This window comes from Labeo rohita, chromosome 7 (assembly GCF_022985175.1).
Source record: "Labeo rohita strain BAU-BD-2019 chromosome 7, IGBB_LRoh.1.0, whole genome shotgun sequence".
NCBI lineage: Eukaryota > Metazoa > Chordata > Actinopteri > Cypriniformes > Cyprinidae > Labeo > Labeo rohita.
In genome coordinates, this window is record NC_066875.1 from 39,242,295 (window position 1) to 39,253,629 (window position 11,335).

The 11,335-nt window shown below is 39.9% G+C and overlaps 1 protein-coding gene across 1 annotated transcript; it reads right to left on the bottom strand.

Moving 5' to 3' along the window:
• Nucleotides 1-233: 233 nt before the first annotated feature.
• Nucleotides 234-11,261, bottom strand: LOC127168776 (transmembrane protein 151B). The gene is made up of 2 exons (XM_051115846.1): nt 10,634-11,261; nt 234-5,172 (listed from the first exon to the last, which is right to left on the bottom strand). The coding sequence occupies exons 1-2, from the start codon at nt 10,691-10,693 to the stop codon at nt 3,403-3,405; spliced, it is 1,830 nt and encodes a 609-aa protein (XP_050971803.1). The 5' UTR covers nt 10,694-11,261; the 3' UTR covers nt 234-3,402.
• Between the last annotated feature and the right edge of the window lie 74 nt (nt 11,262-11,335).

Below are 11,335 nucleotides of genomic sequence, written 5' to 3' on the forward strand. Positions count from 1 at the left end.
GAAGTTAATCAGTGATATAAGGAAGCAGTTCTACACAAAAGGACTTAAAAATCTGCAGACATGTCTGGATAGCATATCAACACTACAAATTGTGGTAAACACTGCAATTAAAAGGTCACTGCTGTTGAATTGACCTTACAGGTGCAGTGCACATTTTCACACAACAAATTACTTAAGCAGTTAAGTTTATTAAATGATAACTGGACACCAAGTTGATAATGTCAAGGCACAAATACGTTTTTAAATCAAGCAGTTTATTATGTACCATCAGTATTACTTGTATCATGATCATCAGTCTTGACAATCCTTATTTTCAGGCTGCCCTCCAACACACACTCTCAAACAAGCTTACATACCTCCTTTCATAACTTTAAACCAGATTACTGTAAAACATAATTCAGGCAAGCCTTTTGTTTGAGGCATAACAGCAATATTTTACTTGCTAACAACCTAGGGGGACGGACAAATATAAAGCTCTTGTTTATTTACTGTAAACTGAACAAATTAATCATACCGTATCTCGCAAACATCTGTTATTTTGGCTACATCTGAAAAGGCATCGTCACAAAAAGGAAAGTATTGCTTTAATTTTGCTACTTTTAAATATTAAAGGGTTCTTATGTCTCATCGAAATCTCAAAAAAATACAAACATTCGCATTTCCTTGAAAACACACACATGCCAAACACAAATCTTCTGCAACTTAAAAGTAAATCTAAAAAAAACCCCTCTTGTCATCCATTTAAGCTCCAAAAGACAGTTGTGCATTCAATTAAACAATTCAGATTTCTGAAAATTCAAGTATACTGGGAATCCAAGTTTCCACCATCTGGGTATCAACAAGAGGTGAATGGATGAAACACACTGCACAGTCAAATACGGATGACGTACTTTACATTCTCATTGTGATTTAAATAGACACCACATCACTGTTAGATCAACATTCACGTTGTGACATAACATTTTGACAGTATTGCAAGAATATTTTTTTTTCTTAATCAAAGGTGTTTTTAAATTATCTGCAGTACTCCAACATCTATGTGACCCGCTAAAGGATAAATGAGAGAGCATGTCTGCATGCTGTAGGCTTATGGTAGGACTAAGCGTGTGCATTTTGGCTTATTTGCAGATTATATTTGAAGCTCGACAGCATAACACAAGTAGGAAGATTTGCGTTCGTACACATTTTCCAATTATGAAACACATTCACATGTGTATGCTGCAATGAGCTCACTACTAAGACGTCTCACGAGGATCCACAGTTACCAGGAGATGGATGTATCTTGGCACACTAAGCAGTCTCATCTACGATTGGCCTATTTATTCACATGACGTTTCAGCCAATCACAGACGAGCACAGAGGCTACGATGGAGGGCAACATGCTGTGCCATTATTTATGTCTGTGAGGTGCTCTTCTGTGTCAAGCTCTTCATGAGGCAAATTGGTGATATGATGTTGTACAAATAAACAATTATCCACTAACAAACAATAAATATAAAATACATACATACATACAGTAAATACAAATTGATCACAGCACCTCACAAAAGCAAAATGTAGTGCTTTAGTTTCATCTGAGGAAACATTTTCACATACTTTTACTAGTTGGACTTGCAAGCCTGCAGAAAGAAAATACTCCCAATGAAGCTGCAAGAAAATAGCTTAATATGGTTATACAATAATGGAATCCATTAGTTCTTTCAAAGATCCGTTTCATAAGAGCAGTAGATGAGAGAATTTTGAAAGAAAAAAGAACAATAAATAAATAGTTACAACATTTGTGCAAGTTTATGATGTTCTTTTCTTTTTTCTTTCTTTTTTATAAAACAAAACTTTTTTTTGACTTGTGGGACACACGGCTACAGATTAATAACATTCCTCTTGATGAACTGAAATGTTCTGTTCTCTTCATGATCTTTGGAAGACTTTCCAATGGTATTGTCTTTCGATAACATGTCTTTTGGTGCATTTTGCTCCTTGACCAGAGGAGGTGCGGTTTATTGAAAGTTCTTCTTTTGTTGCACATCCTCTTACATTTTTACAAACACACTCTTGCTATTTCTTTATTGCATAGATAAGTTTATATTAACATCAGTCATTGTTTGGTCAATTTATGCATCAGTCTTAAAGGAATAGTTCACCCAAAAATGAAAATTCTGTCATTAATTACTCACCCTTGTGTCGTTCCAAACCTGTAACGGTACATTCACACGGGGCGTCTGCGCCAATACTTGACGAAGGGCGTGGCTAAAGCTTAAAGCTGATGAAACGGTCAAAACTGCCAATCACATTACTTCTCTGGTGTTGCATGAATGTGATTGGCTAGCGTCTGCACAAGTATATTTGAATAAGGCGATCTGATTGGCTGACGCCTGCACTGCCGCTTAAAAAGTTGAAGTGTTTTCAACTTCTGCCGTGAGTAACCCTAGTGATGTGACGCAGCTGCCCTCGGCAATGCTTGACGTCACTCCAAAGTAAACGAGAAGCACTGACGCCCCATGTGAATGCACCAAAAGACCTTCGTTCACCTTCTAATAGAGATATTTTAGATGAAATCCAAGAGCTTTCTGATACTCCATAGACAGCAAGGGTCCTAAAGTATTCTCGTAGCTTCGTAAAAATTACAGTTGAACCACTGATGTCACATGGACCATTTTAACAATGTCCTTACTACGCTGCCTTGATCGTGGTAGGACTCTTGCTGTCTATGCAGGATTAGAAAGCTCTCGGATTTCATCAAAAATATTATAATTGGTGTTCAGAAGATGAATGAAGGTCTTACAGGTTTGGAACGACATAAAGGTGAGTAATTAATGACAGAATTTTCATTTTTGGGTTAACTATCACTATAAGCTGAACCAACTGACCATTCTCTAAGTGCTGCCTTAAAAACTTTATTGACCAATCCCACTTAGCAACTGTTGCCACTCAAGGTTTTCTCAGACAAGCTTTTGCACTTTTTTTATGAAAGTCTATGGTGGATCTGAGTAATTGGATACTTTTAAATGCAATTTTACCGATATTATGGTAAAGCATTGTTGCCAGGTCTTATAATAGTGGCACGAAGCACCTGGAGTCAATACAAGCTGTATTTTTTTTCTTTTTCTGATCTTTAACCAAATATGTATTGATTCATCTTTTCATTCTCCTGTGGTCAGCATTCGCATTGGTTTTCACCTTTTTTTTTTTTTACTCAATCATATGCATGCATTATTTAAAACTGTAAAAACTCACTGTGTAAGTATATCTTCAGTTCATTCCTGTAGTATATTCTGTAAAGTTTGTCTGAGTTAGCAACAGTGACCAATGGGAGTGGAACTTACTTTCTTCACATTCTATTTGGACATGACTTTTCTAATCATCCCCCCCTCCAAACTCAGTGCACTTTTTAATGGGAGTCCTTCAGGAAATGTCCTCACCTGAATGGCAACTCTCCTCTCCATGCACAATCAAGACTGGGAAGAAAAAGGCATCCTGATATGTAGGAGGTCTGTCTCCTTCCCTTGCTTCCTCTTCTACTGCGTCCTCCTGTTGCTCTCTTTCCTCCCCGTTTCTCTCACCTTCTTCTTCTTCTCTTTCTACCACATTTGGCACCTCCTCATCCTCATCACCCTCTCCCCCCAGCACTCTTCTGCTCTCTTCATCTTGTCTAGCTCCCAAACCCAAGAAACCACCTCCCCCACTTGCCTCTTCTCCTCTTGTTGCAAGTCCTCCACCGACACTTCGGGAGTGGAAGAGAGACGATGGCCTAGGAGCCTGAAGCCGCCCCAATGAGAAGCCACTCCTGCTCAGGACAAGCCGTCCTGGGCCTGCAGGAGCACCTCCTGATCCACTTGCTCTCATCCCAGCCATGGTTCCACTCAGCAGGGCCGCAGTTGGGCCTCTCAGCCGGGACGGCAGGGAAGCACTACTTGTGGTGCGCCGGCAACGAGGACAGTTCTGGAGCAAGTAAGCCGAAGCGAAGGCCACTGGAAGAGTTGGGCCACCCGCTGTTGAGTTAGTCCCCTGCCCGGCTGGAGGAGTGTTGCTGCCTTGGTTAGCCCCTGAGCCGGGATCCATCAAAAGGGCCTCGGAGTAGCTTGGCACCATCTGCTGGTTGCAGCGAATGTGCCATTCCAACTCCGTCATGTCCACCGTATTAACACGTGAAATGGCACGATAGCTTGAGCCGGTCCCAGGACCAGGTCCATTTCCATTCTCGTTGCTGCTTCCATTCTCGGTTACATCACCCCTGCTGTTATCATCAGCATCACCAAACAGTTTCTCTACGTGGTAGTGCACATACGCAGTGCGATACTCCGCGACAACCCGAAGCGGCCAGGACAGGAGCAGGGCTGAAGCCAGCCAGAAAACTTTACGCCTGGCATACCAGGGCTGTCTGGCTGGGTCCGGGAAAGCAAGGATGTGCTCACGGAAGTCTACGTTCTTCAAATGCATTCCCTCCCGTGCCTCCATGTAATCATCTAGCCCTTCATTTTCACCAAAAAAACGTGCACGCTGGGTGAGGTAGGCAGCCTCCGCTCGGGCACTGGCAAAACTAAAGCATTTGGTGAAGCGCAGCCGTACCGCAGGGTAATCCATTAAGCCTCTAAGCTCCTTCGAAACATCTTTAACGCCATACCTCGCATAGTCAAACTCTGAGCTCGCAGCATGCGTGTTTACACGCTCGTGATACACTTGAGTAGTTGTATAGGCGTCCCCGTTGCGGTAGCGCGTTACCTGTCTCGTCCGTCGCACGTAGTGGTAACTGATTGCCTTCCACCAGATGCACGGCGTTGCTTGCTGCAGCCTCTGCACACGCTCGTACACCTCCGCAACCTCTGCTTGAGCCAACATGGCCGTTTTGGAGTAGCAGTGCCAGCATTCCACCAGGTAGACCACGTAGAGCATAGCCAGGAAAGCGAGAGGAATATAAATGTAGCCGCTGGAACAGGGACTATCCAGATCCACTTCTAGAGGGATGTAGACATCAGAGCTTGCTGAGGTTGCAGAGGGGTCTCCAGGCTCTACAACTGCAGCCTCAGGCTCTGTCGGAGCTAGCACTGGAACTTTGCACAGCTTGCACCAGGCCAGTGTGCCAAAACAGCCGAACATGAGCAGAGTGAGGAGAAGACACTTCCAGTGAGACTCTCGACACAGAGAGGCAGCCAAGGACTGCTTCACTGGACGCTGCTGCAAAGAGGTAGGGACAGAGAGAATATATCAGAGTGAGCATGTGGACAATAGGTTATAATAATTAAAGGATTAGTTCACTTCCAGAATAAACATTTCCTGGTAATTTACTCACCCCCATGTCATCCAAGATGTTGATGTCTTTCTATCTTCAGTCAAAAAGAAATTAAGGTTTTTGAAGAAAACATCCCAGGATTTTTGAGATGGTCCTCACTGCGGAACATGAGATCCACGAAGCCAGGTTGGATCCAGATCCAACTCCTTCCACCTTACATATACCAATAGGTGTGTTCGACTTAAAGCACGGCTACAGACGGCAGAGTAGCCGAGAGCAGTCGGTTGAAAACTGAGCCGTCAAGTCGGACACTTTCTGCACTCGTTAGTGACGCTCTCGCGGGGTTTGTATGCTCTATCACAGATTAAGTGAATTAAATGCAATATTTTTCAAATACACAGTAATTTCAGAAGACTTTTCATGAGCAACGGAAACACTTTTCATATACTGCTTAATACAGCGCCATCTGACCAAGAATAAAGTTCAACATACACATATAGTATTTAAATACTAATAAACTGGGGTTGAATGTTTATATCAGTGTTTTACGATAAATGTGACTACACATTGCGTAAAAAAAAAATTTTGCTGTTCTAAAAACAGATTGTGAGCATTGCACTTGAGGATGTTAGAATAAATCCGAAACACACGTGATCGTTGTCATGCGGTGAATCTGGCCAATCGTAAAACAGCTGTGTCGTCATCAGAGCTCCTGCAGCTGTTCTGGAGAAACTGCGGCAGCTGAGTCAGCCAGCTACTCTCGAATCGCTATTGTGGTACTTTGATTCCACACGTGACAGTCAAGTGATGCCGGCGACATCTAACTAGCTTTCTAACTAGCATGCACTGCTTTAAGTCAGAATCCGATCAAGCTGCACTAAGTCGAACACACCTTAAACCTACTCATCTCCACCCCCTAGAAATGGATCCAACCTCACCCCCTGGATCTTGTGTTCTCCAGTGAGGGGCTACTGGGATTTTTCTCCATATAGTGGACTTCAGTGCAGCTTCAAAGGGCTGTACATGATCCCAGCCAAGGAATAAGGGTCTTATCTAGCGAAACGATCAGTTATTTAAAAAAAAAAATAAATAAATAAAAATTTTTAAATTATATACTTTTTAATCCCATTGGAATTCACTACATGGAGTAAAATCCTAGAATGTTTTCCTCAAAAACTTGAATTTCTCATCGACTGAAGAAAGAAAGACATGAACATCTTGGATGACATTTGGGTGAGTAAACTATCAGGAAATTTTTATTCTGGAAGTGAACTAATCCTTTAAGGTACATATTTAAGATTTTTTTGTGTGTGTAAATCGTTGAATATTGCCTGGAGAAAAACAGATATCAAACTATACTTACAAATTACCTGTATGGTTAAATTACAAAACACTCTTGGCCTGGTCTGAAATAAATTGCATGCACATTAGGTTGAAATGATAATAATAAATAATAATAATAATAATAATAATAATAATAATAACCTCATACAAACCATGAGATTCCAGACAATCACTTTTTAGTGCAACTGTCAGAAAAGGTATGCCAACACTTGCTGAGAAGCTCTTTGCGAAACTGTCTGCTGTTTTATTTTTTGCACCTAATGGATCCCATTATGCAAATTCTTATTATTAACTGAATTCTGAATTTTAAGCATTTTTAGTCTATAAACAATTCATTCATTCTCATGCATTCAAAAAGACCTGCCATGACAAAAAGAAACCTTAAGTCTGATGTCACAGGACCATTATTTCAAACATACTGCAAAATAATCTTATAAGTACTTCAAAACGATCAGAAATTCCAGATGCTTCTTTCTGTATATATAAGATGTCAACTGGGATAAAAGTTGTTTCCTAATAGAAAAAAAAGAAAAGAAAAGAAAAAACATAGAAAATCATGTCCTTGTTATGTCTAATCTATAATCGAAATGTGCATTTGTACTCTTAAACAATCTGCATAATAATCTCCTCTCTTCCATAGCTCCATAGCCCATTTTTCCACTCTTTGTTTATTAACCAAACCACAAATTTAGAAGTTAACACTGAAGTGGAAGCAGCAAGAGGATATTCGCTTTTGAATGACTGGTGTAGCTATTTGAATCTAAAGATTCTGAATTTGTGGTTTGGTTAATTGAAAATGGGCTGTGCAAAAGCGAGGAACACAATACAGAGAAAAACATTTAAAGAAGGAATGTGATACATCTTTTCAGTCAGAGAGATAAGTATGTTGGCAGGTGGAGCGATAAGTCAATGCCAGATACTCTGTCAGCATCCTTCACTTGACTTCAGTCTTTCATTATCTTTCCACAGCCTGTGCCACACTAATGCCATACTAAAATGCACAGAAATAGCACACTATCTGTTGTAGCCTATTACTGCTGCCATCCAAATTCATTTAAAACTGCATTTCTGATATGACTCGCAGCTTTCTTCCCTTCAAGCTGTCTCCATTTCTATTGATCTTCATGTAACAAGAGACAGGAGGTTAACTCAGCAGCAATGAATGAATAGAGGAGAGAGAGAGAGAGAGAGAGAGAGAGAGAAATGCTGTAGTTTGTTAATATGGAGGGCCTGGAGGTCAGTGCTGACTCTGGTCTTGAGCATTGTCACAGATTTGTTGACCTAAACGAAGTCATTATCTGCCTTGAAATAACACAGGCCTCCTTTGATCAGATACTGTACCAGTGAGAGGACATCTATCAGACGGAACAGCATGATAAATGTTAAAAGTGCAGAGTCTAGCTAAGTACAGTGGCAGACAAAATGAGGAAGAGACGTTGCCAAGAAGGCTGGTAGTAAAACAACAGCCCCTAGGGAAAAGCTCTGCCAAGACCTGAAGGTAAAGACCAACATATTACCCTGTGTGAAGATGTATCATTTTATGATACACGCTGCATTATTTAAATTGTGTTCTATGGGTAACATGTTCTGATTAATAAACTAAAATGTGAGTTACCAATTTAATGCATCTGTGGAGATTATGCACTTGTGAGATGGAATATGATTTTACACCCCCAAACAGGGTTACACACCAACACTACATAATAATACAATCTTTTTAAATATCTGCCATGTTACTACAGTGGTTTTCTTTAAAGTACCTTATAATATAATCCAAACATGGTATGTGAACATGGCAGTCATTCAGTGCCAAGATATTAGCATATGATACCATAAATGCATCACCACAGCACTTTTTGTGCAATTATATTTTGTGCCAATATGACCTCTTTTTTCAAAAGAGAAAAGAGAGCCAGATTGAGGACAGAAAATCTGGGGAAACAACAAACTGCAGTGCAGAGATAAAACATATGGCTAACAGGGAATATTTTGCAGCATGTTTGCTGTGGAGAGACATAATAATATTAAACTGGTCTCAATATTTACCACTAAAACAATTATGAGAAAGACATTCTGTGAAGAGAACAGTTTGACCACGTAATATGGCAAGCTGATTATATAATTTATGATATTTCCTCATTATCAATGGTATGTATTTTATGTTACTATACCTTAACTATATTTATATACAAGTAACTCAACAGAGACCTGTATCTTTTTCAAGTTCACTAGTAACTCTTCATAATATTCACTAAACATATGTATACTATAAGTCACTAGTACTTATTCATTACATATAAATTTTATTCTTTCGCTAAGAATAAAATAAAAGAGCTCAGGTGTTTGTACATTTGTAATTATTCAGATAAAAGTCTGTTTCAGTACTCTTAGTACCAACTGAATACACAGTGGTATTTATTTATTAGACAGTACTGTCTAATCAAAACTCTGAATCAACAATGAACTGACTTTAACTGAAAATTTTGTTTTTGTCCTTTTGCATTACTGACAAACTATTTTCTTGTTTGACACTGTGCAGCCGCTTTGACACAATCTGTATTGTATAAAGCGCTATGTAAATAAAGGTGACTTGACTATTTCCATTGTTGCTTACATTTATAACCTAATTGCAATTATGACACTGCGTCTACGCTGGATGCGACAGTTGTCACGCCACAACAGATAAAGTCTGTCTACACTGGACAAAATGACCGTTGCAAATCATTTGAACTTTGTGTGAGGACGTCATAAATAGAATGCGGAAGCAGTTTACTGTCGGGGATTTGTTGTTGCGCCGCATCCAGTGTAGACAGCGTCAATGATTGTAGTGGCTCCTGCTGTATTTTGCACATCCAGTGTAGACACGGTGTGAGACTGAAATACTGGCAAGTGTACAGTTTCATCACATCATATGGCAAGCTGTTCATATGGCTTATGATATTTACTCATTATCAATATTATGTATTTTGTTACTATAACATAACTATACAGGCCTAGTTATATAAGCAACGTGAGACCTGTATCTCTTTCAATTTCACTAGAAACTCTTCATAATTCTCACTAAAAATATGTATAATATAACAGTACCTAATACTTATTCAATACATATCCATTTTATTCTTTCGCAATTAAGAACTTTTTTGGGTATTAGTACTTTTGTTGTAAAAGTAACTATTCAGTTTAAAGGTAGTTACAGTATTGTTAGTAACTACTGAATAACCATTGGTATTTATTAAGACAGAACTGTCTAATCAGTACTCTGAATCAACAATGAACTCACTTTAACTGATAAACTGACCGTTATTGTCTTCTTGCATTATTGACAAAATATTTTACTGTTTGACACTGTAAAGCTGCTTTAACACAATCTGTATCGTATAAAGCGCTATATAAATAAAAGTGACTTGACTACTGTATTTCCATTGTTGCTTACATTTATATGCAATTGTTAATATTCTTAAATTAAATTATAAATAGGCCATTCTGACTAGTCCTGATGTGACAAGTAAATGTTTAAGACAATAAACTGTAACAAAGCTAACAAAAAAATGTGACCCCAGACCACAAAACCAGTCTTAAGTAGCATGGGCATATTAGTAGCAATAGCCAAAAATACTTTGTACGAGTCAAAATGATCAAAATGTTCTTTTATGCCAAAATCATTAAGTAAAGATCATGTTCCATTAAGATATTTCGTTAATTTCCTACCGCAAATATATCAAAAACCTTTGCCTTTCGAAGTTAATAGGTATAGTTGTCTAAAAAGTAGCCCTACTAGTAAAAGTGGAGTAAAAATACGGAATAAATACTAGTATCAAATATAATTAGGTGAAACTGAAAAAGATACAACTGTATTCGCTACTCGAATGTTTAGTAAGTAATTTAAAAAAAAGAAAGAAAAGAACATAATGTTAAAACGGCTTGCCATACATGTCGTGACAGTGTTTCCGTGCTCAACATTAATAATGAGCGTACTATACAATGCTAGCTAACCTGTATATGTAAACACACAAACACAACATTTATGAACAATTTGGGAGAAATGACATGCCCTCGTCTCACCTCTTCCCTCCCAGCTCCGTTGAGAATGGGCTCCTCTGCATCTGCCGTCGCCTCCTGCATCTTTCCTCCGTCCCTCTAGCCCCACGGAGACACCCCGGGGATCGCTTCAGGATGTGGCGGCCCTCGTCCGGGTCTTCCCCTGCGGGTAAGTCACCCCATCCGCCGCTGGTCCCGATACGGTTGCTCGAGAGCGGCAGCCTGGGCGAAGTCGCATGAGCAACGCCACATTACCCACCCGCACTCTCCGTCTCCTCCTTGCCCTTCACACATCAAGTGCATGCATATCTTCTCAAATAGTCTCTCGGTTCTGACCATTTCACCACCAGCTTCATCACCTTCACAGTGGTGAGGATGATGAGGTTGTTGTTGTTATGGCTGCATGTCCAGAAACATGGATGATGGGAAGAGAATGCATCGAGGATTTTCTAACGCACACGCCTGTCTGGATACTGGATGCAGGCAGCAAAACGTCAAAACACATTTCCACGAAAGCAACCAGCGTCGATCCAAAGCGCCCTATTTGTTTTTGTCGATATGCGTGTTTCTCCTTGAGGGAGATTCAGAGGACGTCAGCGGAGTCCCCCTCCAATCTCCTGTAAGGCAGAGCAGCTGTTACCTCAACACTCCTTTCTTAACACTGATGTCACCCACCTGCCCCATACAGCTAGTCCCAATCCATTGCACCAATGCCCCTTGCAATTC